The sequence below is a fragment of the Anabrus simplex genome, chromosome 7 (genome assembly GCF_040414725.1).
Source record: "Anabrus simplex isolate iqAnaSimp1 chromosome 7, ASM4041472v1, whole genome shotgun sequence".
Lineage (NCBI taxonomy): Eukaryota > Metazoa > Arthropoda > Insecta > Orthoptera > Tettigoniidae > Anabrus > Anabrus simplex.
The window spans coordinates 236147597-236164687 of NC_090271.1; the positions used below are offsets into that span (position 1 = coordinate 236147597).

The following is a 17091-nucleotide window of genomic DNA, read 5'->3' on the forward strand; positions in this document are numbered from 1 at the left end:
TGTCTAACAACAGAACATCATGCAGAATTCTTCATCTTCTTAATATACTTTATCACTCCATGGCCAACTGCAGTGAAGGAAATACCTGGATACACTGGATAAAGGATCTTCTGGAAAGAGTGAGAAGACGACCTGATGCCAAGTGGTCTGAGAAGTGGAAAACTGGATTCTCCATCAAAATGAAGGAGTACTGGAAATCCAGAAAGGCTGACAAACATGAACCTAAGTGAATGAAACAATGCATACAAATATTTTCTTTTAATGTTTTGGAATGCTTTGATGATCAATAAAAGCTGAGGAGAGAAAGAAGAGTGGTATATTTCTATTAATAACACCATAATGTATGTACCGAAACAAGACATGTCTTTATTGTGTACAATAATTATTCTGCTGTACAAAAATATCACAAGGTCAAACACATTATTTTGAAAACTTCATCCACTATGCACAAGGAACATAACAGCCTTGCAGGCTAGCTCTCCACTCTTCCTGCAAGGAAGATACGTACAAAATTTTCTGTACACAATACTCGAGGATCAAATGATATCCTGCTTGGAAACTTTTATTAAACCATTGTAATATTAGAAGTACATAATGTTGGAATGATTACCAGAAACGAACTAGCACCGGGTTTCTGATCAACATGAGTGCATGAGCAAATATAGGATATGGCACTGCTTCAACCAAGTTACTGTGAAAAAATTATAATGGTTTATATTTGGAACTAATAATAGAATAGAGAAATACTAAAATTGGTATTAAATTTTTTCTTTTTTTTTTTAGGGAAAAAACAAACCAACCTCCTCCTTCCACTTGCTCTCCAATCCTTACTCCATATTTATTTACAATGTGATACAACAGGAACTTATCTCAAGTTCATATTACAGCAGGACATTAAGGTATGCTTCTGTGAAAAGATGTGCTCAAAATACTTTCCAGAATACAGTGAAACCTCGTTTTTACGTTCTTCATCAAGACGTTTTCTTGCTTAGCACGACATAAATTCGAAGTCCTGGTTCACGTCTAATTAATTCTATATAAAAATACCCCACTTTTCGTGTCAAATTTTCATTATTACCGCTTAAAATGATCACATTTTACCTATCCCTGAAATGTTCTTTGTCATCCTCTGTGAAAGGAACAGGATTTCCAACAGAGATAAGAGCCCTTGCCACAGCAGGCCCTGTTACTGGTTGTGACTATTTTGCATTCCATTCTGACGTTATAAATAAAAATCTGTGTCGAGTGATACAGTGAAGTGTAGTGAATATTTGTTGCGTGATAGCCTACCTACGGATAAGGAATACAACTGTGTAAAGTTGACTAGCGTGGTACACATTTGTCTTGTGGTAGCTCGGTTATGGATACTGAACATCATACATATGTCATTATAGACCGTTATGTCTTTCAGCATTCAGTCTGCAAACCTCTGTGAATTTATTAAACGCTGCCACAATCCTCAATTTGCAACTAGTGCTGTGGCCTCAGTTAGTTCTATACCTCTTATCTTTAAATTATTAGAGACCGAGTCTAACCACTGTCGCCTTGGTCGACCTCTACTTCTCTGAAAACGCTTATTAATAAGGACAAAATTAAAATCCAGAACATGGACAGGGATCTTTATCTATCACCAGTGGTGAGTATGTTGAAACTTGCACCTTCGAGTTTCGACTCAAGTCGATGGAAGTGTTATCGCATTCAAGATGGCAGTCTGTCAAAGCCATTCTATCGCATATTGCCGAGTTTAACCTCCAGATAATTCACAGTCGAAGAGTGTGAAAACAATGTTTAATATCCCATTGGTCTGAAATATAAGGCATTTGTTTTAGAAAGATACTTTTATGGGCTCCAGTGCAAATGTTTTCATATTTTTTTAGTGTTTTACACACCTTCAAATAATTTATACCGACTCAAGTCGCCCAGTGGAAAAGGTTTTCTTTTTTGTTCTCTCATCTTTTTCATGCTTTTAATACTTTTCCTTCATCTTTAGAAAGAGTAGATATCCTATATCTTTCACCGTACCCGTACATAAACGACATAAAATGCACATATCTCGAAAAAACCTATCTAGTGCTTATATATCCCAGTTGGATAGTTTTCAATAGTACATTTCTTGCTTAACACATTTCTTGTCTCCTGCAGAAACTTCTTAACGAGGTTTTACTGTATTTGTAAACTCCATAGTAAACGTATGAAATGCACCAAGTCACTGGTAGTTCTATTTGCAGTATTTCCACCTGGAAATTACAAAATTATCTTCTGTACAATTCAAATACGAATAAAATGAGAATTACTTTCTTAAAAGTATACCAAGCATCCACATCCACTGCAATCACCACTATCACTAAGTGACTGACTAGCTTTAATAAAACTACACAAACACTACAACCTACAGAATTGTCAGCCAAATATTTTGATGAATACAAAATTTCTTGTAAAGCAACAAAAATTCATCAAGTGTATAGAATAATAAACTACAACCATCTCCCACAAATCTCGATGATGCACGTACCACACTGCTCAGGTCCAGAATTCTCCCAAGAAACTATCTTTCCCTCAAACGGAAGAACAGAGACAAGGTTAGATTTCACCAAGGGAAAGATTTAAAACAGGTGGCTGTAAAGGAAGTAACCAAACATGTGGTAACAATTTAGCTGTAATGCACGTGCAAAACTAAATTGAAGGAATGCATCCAATACTGCAAACATGATCACAGTTATACGCTTACAGCTTGCAACAAAATCCTGCTTGATAATTCCAGAGGTTAACTCTATACTTTAATACAATTAAAAGAATAAAACATTACTTTGATGCCAGCATCACATTCCATACAACAAATTATAAAGCCTACTGCAGCACCAAAATGTATTAACATTACAGTGGAATGAGCTGGATTAATGACATTTTTAAAAACTGGGAACTCACCATGATAAGATGAGAAAACTTGTATATTCTTTTAAATATGCAACACTCATTCTTATGATATTTGTCAAGGTAAATCATACAAGAGAGTAAAAAATCTGTGAACCTTACAACTTTAAAACTACTGGTGGATATGGATATTTACAAAGTAAAGTTTTGTACACTATAAATAAAATCTCTTATAAAGAGATCTCTTTAAAATATCAACATTTCTGAGTGCAATCACATTCCAGACATGGGCACATCAATACAATGATGCCCTTTATTTGATCTTTTATTTTGCAAATATAAAACGTCTTCTGAAGATAAGGAAGATTCATTCTTCTACAAGAATACTTAAAGCCCCCATGACAGCAATGCCGGATAAGAGTGAAAACAGCTGCATCATAGACTCCTTGGGGTTTTCTTCTTTCAACAAGTCCGGTAATACAGTCACTAGGGCAATGTGCAGAAAGCCGCCTGCAGTGAAGGGCAAGATCCAAGATGTCCGTGCTTCTGTAAATCATAAATCAAAAGTACAGATATTACCCAAGGAATTTTTCGTAACAGCAAACAATTTATCAAAAGAGGGAACATTGAGGCTATGTGGGAAGTGATTGGGAGTTTGATAAGTCCCTTAGAAAGTAAGTGTCCAACTATCAATGAAGTGGCATTTTTAGGCATTGGACATTTCGAGCACTTCTGAAATTAAATACATAATCCCTGCTGGTACATGAACATGGCAACAGCTACGAGATGAAGCGATACTTCCCATACAAAGTAGGAAGTCTGTAACCATCCAACTCCCGATTACTTCCCACATGTTTAGGAACACCCTGCATAATAAAAAAACTGAATAGCTGTGTGTTAGGTGCAGTACACTTTTGCGCCAGCAATAAGTTAATCTTATTTTTGTTTACTTTTGCACAACTGAACATTCACTATGGTAATGTAGTGTAGCCACCTGCACAAAAGATGTTTTTTTGCTAGTTGTTTAACGCTGCATGAACACAATGAAGGTTTCCGGTAACAAGAATGGCAAAGGGCTAGGGGCTGCTGGCAGTGGGATTTGAACCCATCATCTCCTGAGTGCAAGCTCCCAGCTAAGCAACTAATTGCACGGACAACCACTTGTATTCCATTTTTATTCTATTCATTAAGAGCGGTTAAATTCTGTTTACTTCTTACATTTCTTTTGCCAATAAATGTGTGGATTATTCAATAACTTGGACCCAGTAAACATTGAGATTTGAAGTTATTCTGCTATGTATGTAAAAAGTTAAAAACTAATCTCTAAATGATGGACACACACACACTGCTAGAATTAGGAGACTGAAATGGAGTGCAAAATTGGTCAACGTAGAAATTCCACGTGTGTGAAACCTTGAATACAATCAGTGCGTGAAGTGTAGTCCCTGCACAATCAGTCAAACCAGAACTTAGCAAAGGCATGATTGCCAATCAAGCACAGTTTAATGAAAGAAATCTCCCAACATGGCTGAGAGCAGATCACATGGCTCAGAAGATAATCTGTATGTCAATAGAAAAACAACTATTGCATATAATTAATTGCGAGGCATCAAACACCACAGGGATGCAACTACTCTGTTTGTGAACAACAAAACGACGCGAGTATTCACATTTGCAACGACAATGGGATAAAATGAAAAAGGGTGCCTCGACTGATATAGCCACGTACATAACGCAACTTGGAGATCTTTCACACCATTAAAAAACTTGAGGTGAAAATATTCCAGAACCTAAGATTCCAAAAATTATATTGATGAGTGTGCCTCCAACATTTAACCACTTCCTCAGCACCTGGAAATTGACACATGAAGATCAGCAAACACTGAACCTAACCACAAGATTGATCATGGAGGAGAAATGCTTATCTACAAAATAAATATGAAAGAAATGCATTTGTGGCTGGTAAGAAACAAGGTATTTCAAATAATAAATATAATCACAAAAATAGAAAGCACAAGAAACCCAGATAGGTGCTATAAAAGTAATAAACTTGGTCTTTCAGCAAAAGAGTACAAGTCTAAAATCAAGACAAATCTAAATGAATCAAAACATGAAGCTCAGTGGCGGTGGGCTCTCAGGAGCACATGACCACGTGAACACCCAGTTTTAATACATCTTTACGCATTCATGGATAAACTTCCCTTTTATGACCTGATTTCGACAATTGATCAAAAGCATTCAACTTATATCTAAACTCCGTTACACCGACAGTTGTTATTCTTGACTGACAGTGCAACGAGCACACTGGATAACACGCTATTGTGTTGAAGACTATACGCATGCGCAAAGCAGATGACGCCATGGTTTATGCACTGATATTCCCATTAGCGAGGAGCATGGTAAGGTATATGCCTTGCCATCTAGAGCCACCCTCAAACTACTGGCAGTATTACAGTTGACCACAAGGGTCCGCCACCTCCCCTATTACGATTAACCACAGCCTTCTAGGAACTACTACTGTGTTACATTACCGACAGCTTTCGCTAGTAATTCTGAATAGTCATTTTCTAGCTCGTTGTGAACAGGTGTTTGTAATCGGGGGAAGAAGTTTGCTTTACCTTGTGAATGGAAAATCATTTCAAGTGAAATGTATTTGAGTGTTGTGTTTTGCTTCTCTGACTGTATGGTTTGTAACCATGGTATTCTTTGTGTAAGAGGAAATGAATTCAATTCAGGTAATTTTAACCAGCGAAATATTAACCTATCAGGATAAGTTAGAAATTAAAAAGCTTGGACCGGACAGACCAGATTTGATTAACAAACAATTTACAAAAACTGACAAACACGAGTATAGGCGTAAGTTTAAGAGAGAATGTACGAAACACGCAAGTGGCTCTTTGGATGAAGACCTAGGAATGTGCTTTTTTTGTTTAGCCTGTTTATTGTTCAACAGTCCGGCTCCATTGCTAAAGGGTTAGCGTGCTGGCCTTAGGTCACAGGGGACCCGGGTTCGATTCCCGGTAGGGTCGGAAATTTTAACCATAAATGGTTAATTTCGCTGGCACGGGAGCTGGGGATATGTAACGTCTTCATCATAATTTCATCCTCATCACGACGCCCAGGTCGCCTACGGGTGTCAAATCAAAAGAACTGCACCTGGCGAGCCGAACATGTCCTCAGATACTCCTGGCACTAAAAGCCATACGCCATTTCATTTCATTGTTCAACAAAGAAAGAAGGTGTATGGAATTCTTTCTTTCTTTTTTTTTTTTTTTTTTGCGAGTGGCTTCACGTCGCACCGACACAGATAGGTCTTATGGCGACGATGGGATAGGAAAGGCCTAGGAGTTGGAAGGAAGCGGCCGTGGCCTTAATTAAGGTACAGCCCCAGCATTTGCCTGGTGTGAAAATGGGAAACCACGGAAAACCATTTTCAGGGCTGCCGATAGTGGGATTCGAACCTACTATCTCCCGGATGCAAGCTCAAAGCCGCGCGTGTATGGAATTCAGCTGGGTGCACAGACCTTGCTCATTTGAGTGCAAAAATAAATAAAATTAAAATTCTCATGCACACAAAAACGCAAGTATTGAATTCCCTATGCTAGTGTTGTCTATAATTTTCAAGACGAGAATAATGAACATGTGATACAGTAGAACCCTGATTAACCGAGATAATATGGAGACTAAAGGGGTTAATTCTTAAACAATTACTTTCGAAAATCGACCGGTAAATGCGGTACACATTATTTCTATGCTTCTCATCATACCCAGGTGAACTTCATGCTATTTAAAAACCAAGAATAGTGCTCGCACCCTTCAATGTTCGCAATGCAGTAAAGTTATTATGAATTTTACTTTTGTTCTACACTAACACAGGATTAGCGCGCCTGCCTCTTACCCAGATGCCCCGGGTTCGATTCCCGGCCAGGTCAGGGATTTTTACCTGGATTTGAGGACTGGTGCGAGGTCCACTCAGCCTACTTGATTACAATTCAGGAGCTATCTAACGGTGAGATGGCGGTCCCGGTCTAGAAAGCCAAGAATAACGGCCGAGAGGTTTCGTCGTGCTGACCACACGACACCTCATACTCTTCAGGCCACTGGGCTGACCAGCGGTCGCTTGGTAGGTCATGGGGTTTGGTTTTGTTCTACACTAACACCCAGGTGAACTTCGTGCTATTTAAAAATCGAGAATAGTGCTCGCATCCTTCAATATCCGCAGTGTAGTTAAGTTATTATGAATTTTACTTTTGTTCTACACTAACAGATTAGTCTAGTATTACATTTATCCTCAGTTACAGGGGTTCTACCATATTATTTGTGAAAAAGAAACCGTACAGGGAACTTTTAGTAAAGTGAGTTATGTACCTATGTTAATTTTTGCTAATTTGAGACATGAACAAAAATACTGTTGTGAACCCCCTAAAAATTTTGTCACGAGCCGCCACTGGTGAAGCTTTAATTGGCGAGGCTTTTTCCCTTGTGACTGGTGAGAACATTAATTCACAATTGTGGTATGTTGACTTTGGCACCATATTGCTATAAATTACGGATCATTTGAAACTGAACTTTCTGTTCACATTCTGATGGCAATTATATTACGGCACAAGGAAAAAGTGACATGAACATCTTAGGATTTAATGTAAACACCTGCAATTAAAGACTATAAATCTCATGTTAGATCCGTATTAACAGTTGAACTTCTTACAAAATTGTACAAAATTATGTTGGTTATTCTCCTAGTCAATACCACAATATTTACATCCAATTAAGACTACAGGAGCAAGTCAGTCGAGAGCTGGATTCCGTAGTCAGAGAACACGGGTAATACAAGCAGGCCATGTAACTTAAGTCAATTTTTGTTCATCATAACTTACCTTAAATGTTTAATATCAGTCACCATTTTTTAACTCTTAATTTGATTTTTATTATCCATTTTTCAGACTAGAAATCAGACTGTTGAACTTCAATAAGAACTTATGTATATCAGCCTCTGATTGAACATAATAATTAAGCCAACAGTATACAGATATCAGTTGAACTACATCAGGGGACAAAAAAATGTTGAAACAAAAAGAACTCCAGCTCAAAAACGGTTTTAACGATCACCATTTCATATTTTTAATTTTAATCATGTTTTTTTAAGGAAAAATTTAACAAACACTTCATATTGTGTGTCTAAAGTTTTTAATTTATGATATATATCTTAACGAGGTCAAAGCACGTCTATGTAAAATTTCATGCTAATTGGATGTAAATATTGTAGTATTGACTAGGAGGATAATCAACATCATTTTGTACAATTTTGTAAGAGGAACCTGTAATGACAAAATATTTATGAAATTTCCTGTATGTGTTGGAAATTTAGTATAACTGGTCTTTATTTTAGCCACACTAGGCAAAACACCAGACAAAACAACAGTTAAAAGGCACAAGGAAGAAAATATAATTGCAGTGGAAATACACCACGACCAACTGTTTGAAACAAAATTCAAATTTGAGAAAATTTTCAAGTAAATTTGGCAGCAAAAATAGAACTCCAAACTTAGCACAAGAAATCAGAATTTTCCCCAAGAGAAAGCTTTTGAAGTAAAGGAAGATGAAACTGTGCGAGATTGTGTTATCGGGAAAATTCATGAACAATTTTTCCCAAAAAGAGACTCAGAAAAAGCAAACAGGATATTTAATTCATGCAGATCTATGTGATACCATGCAGACTGATTCTGGAGGAGATTCAAAATACTTCTTTCTACTAAAAGGTGATTATTTGCACTGGAACTAAAATCAGAAGTCTTCAAGCATCTTGAGTATTTCTCCGAACTAAGCCAAAAGAAAATTCAGCATAGAACAAAATAATTTGATTGGGCTGATTGGAGTTCGATAACCACCAGGAAAAACAAATCATGAATAGGGAACATGCATGATCCGGGGTTTTAATTAAGAATATGCTAATCTGATTCAAAATTGCATGCAGAATTCAAAAATGTGATCAGAATGTACAAATAATAACTCCAAACAAGATAAAAATCTACGAAAATGTCACGTCACGCAAGTACGCGATCCCATTGGCCTGACATCATCGTACAGTTTGACTGAATTAGCAGACGAAATAACACAGTGTGCTGTGAGAAGCAGGATACACTTCGCGTATTTCTACTTTATGTTAGTGTCTGGTATAGTTAAATTTGAGGTCTATACATTGGATAATAATCTGAGTGGTATATTTTAGACTTAAAATGAATCCTGCGCAGACAGTGAGGCAGAAAACTTATAAATGGTGTAGAGTTCCGATGTGCAATAGCACATCGCATACCATACCAAACAAATTGTTTATAAACGTTCGAAAGACGCTAAAACTAGGGAGAAATGGATTTTGGCGAGCTGGAGAAATGCTGGTGATATATCGGAAAAGTCTACAGTTTATTTTTTTGAAGATTTTAACGTAAGATGAATTTGTTTGAATTTTCAAATCACTTTTCCATGTCAGCTGTTCTAGTGGTAAAACTTTAAATTTTAATGTATGATGCTTTATTTAAATGCTTCAATTACATCTTGGAATATGAAAGTAACAAACAGTGCATTAAATAATGCTGATTATTAAAGTATTCTCCAAACCTAACCTATGTTTTGGGTGATCCATATCAAGATAATAAATCAAAGGGGTTATGAACCATTTGACAGCTCTAATTCTACCAATATATCTTGGCATGGGACAGTTATGTATGTCTTTATTGAAGAGCTTAATTGGTAAAGAAATTTAGGCTATATCTAAATACTCTATAATGTAACAAAGAATAGGCGTGTACATCATGAAAGGAAACAATGTGAATTTAACAAATGTATAACTCTACACAAAACCAATGCTTGTCTGTTGGGGTCTTATAAGTTAACAATGCTCAATTATAATAATTATCATAATATTAATGAAATAAATAACATAATTGCACACAGGTGAAAATAGTGATGTAGGTGTTTAAAATATTATCCAACTTAGCCTAAGTTTTAGGTTATACAAGCCAAGTCAATAAACCGAAGGATAAAAATACCGCGCGAGTTGGCCGTGCGGTTAGGAGCGCGCAGCTGTGAGCTCGCATCCGGAAGATAGTGGGTTTTGAACCCCACTGCCGGCAGCCCTGAAGATGGTTTTCCGTGGTTTCCCATTCTCACACCAGGCAAATGCTGAGGCTGTACCTAAGTCCACGGCCGCTTTGTTCCCATTCCTAGGCCTTTCCGGTCCCATCGTCGCCATAAGACCTATATGTGACGGTGTGACGTAAAGAAAAAAAGTCACAGCACCCAAAGACCTTCCTGTATTGAGCGACTAAAATGTCACCAGGACACTTTTTTCCTGATATGCTCAGCTTGTTAAAAGCCAAATGTAATTAATGTTATTGGCTTCACGCCCCGCTAACTACTTCTACGATTTTCGGAGACGCCGATGTGCAGGAATTTAGTCCTGCAGGAGTTATTTTACGTGCCAGTAAATCTACCGACACGAGGCTGACGTATTTGAGCACCTTCAACTACCACCGGACTGAACCAGGATCGAACCTGCCAAGTTGGGGTCAGAAGGCCAGCAGCTCAACAGTCTGAACCACTCAGCCCGACTTGTGAAAACTAGATGAAGTCATATTTATCTTTATCATGTTTAACTTTTTCCCTCCACAAAGATATTTAATTCTCTTTCATGGGCCCCGGAAGAGGGTAGGCCAGTTGTCCCAACCATAAATATATTTTTTTTTGGGAATGATAGATTATAGCCCTATAGTACTATGATCTTTCTTTCTTTCTTTCTTTCCTTCTTTCTTTCTTTCTTTCTTAATCAGTTTATCCTTCAGGGTTGGTTTTCTCTCGGACTCAGCGAGGGATTTCACCTCTACCACTTCAAGGGCAGTGTCCTGGAACGTGAGACTTTGAGTATGGTGATGGAACTGGTGAGGAGGGCCATTACCTCGCCCAGGCGGCCTCACCTGTTATGCTCAACAGGGGCCTTGTTGTAGGATGGGAGGATCGGAAGGGATAGACAAGGAAGAGGGAAGGAAACGGCCGTGGCCTTAGGTGCCTGGAGGAGAAGTAGGAAAATAACGAAAAACCACTTCGAGGATGGCTGAGGTGGGATTCGAAACCCTTCTACTCAGTTGACCTCCCGAGGCTGAGTAGACCCCGTTCCAGCCCTCGTACTATTTGTTTTCAACTTTCATGGCAGAGCCAGGAATCGAAACCGGGCCTCTGGGAGTGGCACACATTAACCACTACACCACAGAAGCGGACTAGTACTATAATGCAACCTATATGTTTATGTTAGTGCTGAAATCCGATTTCTTACTTTACTAATGCTGAAAGCCCGAAAATGTAATGTTATTCTTTAATATGGGAATCAGTCTAGAAGGAAATGTTGAAAGTGATGTGATATCTATCCAGGTTCGTTGTTATCCTAATACTATGGGTTAAAGTACATTGCACGTATATAAAAGACGCCACTTACAAACTTGCTTGTTATCCGCGAATTTCTGCGGTCACAAAAGTCACTATTTTTCAAGAATGATGACATTTACACATGATAGATTGTCTGATTGTGCTGTTTTGAACCTTTCTTCTGTCATTTTGAAGTTATTCGCGATCATGAATAATAAACAATTGGCTTTTAGCAACGGCTGATGCACAACGGCTGGTAGAGCTCCATGCGGTACTGGATCGTGACGTCACAGCGCGCCGCTGACGTCAGAAGCCGTTTCACTCGCCTTGCGGAAAGGCACTATTAAATATTTTTTTAATGGTAGAAAACAAGGCAACATACCACAATGTAATACGTTTACGTACTATTTCATTGGTGTACTTTTCAAAAAAAATATTCTTGAAAATTATGCATGTTCCCAATTGGAGAATTATCTGTCAGAAGAACCTAGCTTACTGGCCCAAGCAAAACTGTTCTGCAGAATGAGAAACAGAACACTGGTGGGGATGGCAAGTCAAATGACTATTGAATTGAGGGCTGGAACTATTAACACTGCAGCCTGAACAGAACAGGCAAACAGCATCAAGGAAGAATCACCTGAAAAACTATGGACAGAAAGAGCAAGACACCAGGAAATTCAGAAGTTAAGAAGTCTTTACACACATTCTTAAAGAAAAGCAGCAAAAGCTTAATCCAGAGGCTGAAAAAGGTTTCTTTGTGGGATGTGACAATATTGCACATATTTTCCCAATAGAAACACAGTTAAGTTTTTCACGATGATTTTTTCACTGGCAAGTCATACAAGGGCTGTCAAAGAGAAACCTACAAGAAACCCAATTAGTTTCCATATTTTAATTCAGAGAAGAGCAGCAAGATCAAGAAAAAGAATTGCAGTGTACCATTCATGGAAAGACAGGCAAGATGAAGATGAGCAGAAAGAGTAGAGTGGAATCTGAAGCTGAGTTAGAACACTTGCGCTGTGGATAAAGTGGTCGTGACTTCCACCTTCCTTGAAGAATGTTTATGCTTACTGTCAGCAGCAGACCTTTGCATGCTTTGCCCTGATGAAAGCCAATGAAACTTGGCAGAAAGATTTGCTTATTTTGTTGGACTCATTAATATAAAGTGGCTTTAATCCAGATATAATTATTTTGATAAATGACAATGAGCCATGAAAATCTGCGAGAGGCGTTCAAAATAGAATGCAACACATTTTATTTCTCGGCCAATTTTGCTTTTAAAAAATGGAATTTTGTTTTGGACATCTTTGAATATTCCTGCTTCGTCTCGTAAGTTTAATTACTTCCCGATATGTTTCAGTGCTACAACTAGCCTTCAAAATGGCGTCTGTAACAAAGGTCCCAATGAAAGATGCACTCTGTGGGAAGCACAACGTTAGATCCAACATCGACCAGGTCGAGTGGTACCATGCAGGCATACAGGTCCTCACATAACGGAGATCATGTTGAAAAATAGGGTATTGTAGCAAAAGGATTGGGGAATAACACTGAATCCTCAATAAAACCAACATGCTTTTAGAAAAAAAAAAAGAGTGTTGCATTACATACTGAACTCCCTTCATATGTTCATCAAAATAAATCTTCACTTTCTCTAATTCTCCAAGTTTTTCTTTTCTAGAAATTCAGCCACCCAATGAAGCACTTTTTTTTTGTCTATTCAAATAGCCCTCATTTTTATCAGTAGTTTCCCATGATCTACCATATCAAAAGCCTTGGATATTTCAATAATGATACAGCCCAACTGAACTCCTGAATCTAAAATATCTGCTATATCTTTATGAAATCCTGCAAGTAGAGCTTCACTGGAATAACTTTCCCTAAACCCTAACTCTGCCTTCTATCAAACTAATATTTAGCAAATTGTAAGCTGACCTTTTTTTTTTACATTTTTCTTGGTTCAAAAAATGCCCCTTGACTTGGAATTGGCATTGATAACACAGCCGGTAGAGTAGATAATACCCTTTATTGCTTCAATACTATGAAGTTCCAAAAAGTAACACCAAAAGCTAGGTTTTGCAATCATGTAAATTCAGGCCCAGTTTCATCACCAGTTGTTAAATATACCAGTATAAATCCAAGAATATGTGGAATATACAAAGTACGTCAGCGATAGGATGATGACGAGACTCCAGTTTGAAAATGGCGTGAAAGATCGGTTTCAGTTGTATGCCCCACAAACTGGTTGCATAGATGAACATCTAGAGGACTTCTTAGAGGAAGTAGAGGGACAGATAGAAGATAAGGAAGTACTATTGATGGGAGATCTAAATGCACAAGTTGGAATGGAAAGACAAGGAAAGGAAGATGTTGTAGGGCCCTTTGGATATGGAAATGTAAATCCAGAAGGCGAGTTGTTGGTGGATTTTCGCATGAGGAATCAAATTATTGTTGGAAACACCTGGTTTAGGAAGAAGAAGAGTCAGAAGATTACAAGGTATGGTTGCGGAGACAAACGAACAAAGACCACGATTGATTATATAATCATAGATAAAGAACACCGGAAGAAGCTCGTAGATGTAACAGCCATGCCTGAAGAAGCCTCTGGTGGAGATCATAGAGTTGTGATAGGAAAATTGAAAGTTGGAAAGATTGAAAAACCCCAATTAAGAAGAGAGAAAAGAATTAAAGTATGGAAGTTGAAGGAGAAAAGCATACAAGAAGAATTTCAAAGGGAAATAATACCCTTGGTACCCAGGACAGAGGTGGGGAATGTTGAAGAGGATTGGAAAAGATTTAAGGAAGCACTGGTTGGATGTGCAGAAAAGGTGTGTGGTAGAACATCAGGAAATGTGAAAGACAAAGAAACACACTGGTGGAATGATAGGGTAAAGATTAAAGTGAAGGGAAAAAATGGCATGGAAAGCATGGAAAACATCTAAGACTGAAGAAAGTAGAAGAAAATATGTGGAGGCAAAGAATTTGGCCAAGAAAGTGGTGGAGGAAGAAAAGAGGAAAAGCTGGGCCTTATTCACACAGAAATTGAGAGATGATATGCAGGGCAGCAAGAAATTACTGTATGGTATCTTAAGAAACAAAAAGAGAGATCAAGTAAACACCAGATTTGTGAAGGATGAAGGTGGCATAATTTTAACAAAGCCAGAAGAAATAAGAAATAGATGGAGAGAGTATTTTCAGAAGCTGCTGAACATAAGAACGGATGACAGTCATTCAATGGACAACCAGGAAAGGCAATTAGTTGATGAAGAAATGGATAAAGAAATTACAATGAATTAAATTGAAATGGCAGCAAGAAAGATGAAGAATGGAAAAACTGCTGGAATAGATGAAATTTCAGTGCAGATGATACAGGCAGCTGGAGCTGTAGGCCTGCAGTGGACATATCGTCCCTTCTCTGGCAAACTAACGAATCTGCAAATTGTCAAAAGGTTAGGAGAGCTGAAAGAAGTTGTGATTACTCGTGTCAAATCAATTTTTATATTTAATTATTGGTTTTATATGTTAGGCATACAGAACGAGCTGCAGATGTGAGACTTTTTCAGAGGGTAGACAACATATAAATAACAAAACCTAGACCAGAACTTCAGAACTACAGATTCCTTAATTTGTCAGTTTCGCTAGTTTGCCAGAGTGGGGACGATATCGGGTTCTCAGGAATGTCTGGGAGAATAAGGAGGTCCCTGAGGATTGGCAAAAAGGAATAATCATCCCAATTTTCAAGAAAGGTGATAAGAAAGTTTTGAAGAACTACAGGGGAATTACTCTAATATCCCATGTTGCTAAGATAATGGAAAGGACACTGGAAAGTAGAATAAGGTTGAGGGTTGAGAATCAGATACAGAAAAATCAGTTTGGTTTCAGAAGTGGAAGGTCAACAATAGAGCCCATTTTCATTATGAGACAAATAATGGAAAAGCATTGGGAGTACGGGAATGATATGGTGATGACATTCATTGATATTGAAAAGGCATATGACAGTGTGACCAGGACGAAAGTTTGGGACAGTCTGGTGCAAAAAGGAATTGGACAGGGATTAATAAAAATTGTACCGGTTGGTACACCCCGACCCCGCAAATTTAAATTGTGCGCCTACAAGTAATCCCCTACAGGAGAAACCCTGAACTTTAATAACTGAAGCAACTCTACAGGTGCCCAGAAGATGTCACCTCTGTAAATTTTGTAATTTTAAAGTGTTCTGAACGGTGCCTATTTCGATTTGTGTTTGTTTTGCTCTGTATCAAGAAGTGTGGACATTCTCTTCTAGATGACTCTACAGAGAAAAGACTACGATTGTGCACTCTGGTGCGAAGTGAAGGGACTGTTTTTGAAGAAACTTTGTATCCATAAGTTTGTTCATTGTTAAATTTCTTTCTTTCATTTCTTGGGTTGGCAATATTGATCTGTTTCCGCCAGTTTTGAATTCAGCCAATCCCGAATTTTCTAAATTAATTTTCCTCCAATCCTAGGTTTCTTGTTCATGTTGTGTGTAACTTTTGATGTTAGCCAATAAAGGGAGGGGGTGTGGCGCTTTTATTTCATGAAAGGTCTCGAAGCTTCCTTGTGGGTATAAAACTGCTGAGGTTCATGGCTCGTGGCCACTCAATCGACATCTTGCTTAGTGTGTGAATATGTAGCAGGGGGCGGGAAGCGCCTCTTTCTTCGGGCAGCAGTTCATCAACAAGGTGATGGCCGTTTAATAACCTTATTTCTTGCTAGCTCAGCAGTTTAACCCACGGGGCAGGTTCGAAACTTTTCTCATGTAACCTACCTTTAAAATGTTAAGACATTTGGTAAAAATTCCGTCTCTTTAACTACAAATTGGGATAGAGAGTGCCTAACCCTCTCGAGCTCCCACTCATGTAACCTACCTTTAAAATGTAAAGACATTTGGTAAAAATTCCGTCTCTTTAACTACAAATTGGGATAGAGAGTGCCTAACCCTCTCGAGCTCCCACTCATATTGTTTTGAGGTGACTACGTTTTCATAACCGATTTTCTTCTTTTCTTAATGTAATAAAGTGTTCTTATACGAGTCACCTCCCTAGTATGGGATTAGCCCTTGTGTAAGCGGCCTAGTGCTGAGTAGGTTTTAAAAGTGTATTAGGAGTGCAAGCTACGCATCCAGTCAATTTGGTATTTTGGGCCAGTAACTTAACCTAATGTTTTTGTTTTCTTCATGCGAAGGCCCCGTAGGTTGGGTATTAATTACCCCTGTTTCCTTGTGTGCCTTGAGGGCAGATAGAAGTGAAGGCTGTTGTGGCCTTTGATAGGCTTGTCAATTGAGAGCAGGTCCGCTCTTTTCGGTACTATTAAGTGGGAGCAAGAGCTCCAAGTAATTAAGGGTTTTCTGCTCTTTGATATTTTGTGATTGTGAGCTGAGAGCTCAAGAGTGGATGAATTTGGGCCCGTAGCCCAGGATATGTAAAGACCATTTACCTGGTGTTTGGTAAAGCGGCATTATACCCGATTTTCTTTGTTATTTCCCCTAGTGGAAACTGGTTAAATTTTATCTAAATTGTGCACCTGATTTAACTTTTTGTTATTTGTTGTACGCTCAAAATTCTATGTTACCATTGTTAAGTTTTGAAAATATAACCTTGTTAAAATTTTAATTCATCTTTCGAACTTTTGTAGTTGAGACCTATTCCAGCCCGCACCTTCTTTCACCTCTAACTACCACGGATAACTCTGTATCAAAAATGATCATGGCATTGTATAAGGAATGTTGTAGTTGCGTGCAAACACAAGTTGGCAGGACAAGTTGGTTCAAAATAACTAGTGGGCTGA

The 17091-nt window shown here is 38.2% G+C and overlaps 1 protein-coding gene across 1 annotated transcript in view; it reads right to left on the reverse strand.

Moving 5' to 3' along the window:
- Nucleotides 1-342: 342 nt before the first annotated feature.
- Zip99C (Zinc transporter Zip99C) overlaps nucleotides 343-17091 on the reverse strand; it is a 188607-nt gene continuing 171858 nt past the window's right edge. The window contains exon 5 of the mRNA XM_067151621.2: nucleotides 343-3417. Coding sequence (XP_067007722.2) covers nucleotides 3239-3417 — 179 coding nt within the window. The 3' untranslated portion in view covers nucleotides 343-3238. The remainder of the gene's footprint in view (nucleotides 3418-17091) is intronic.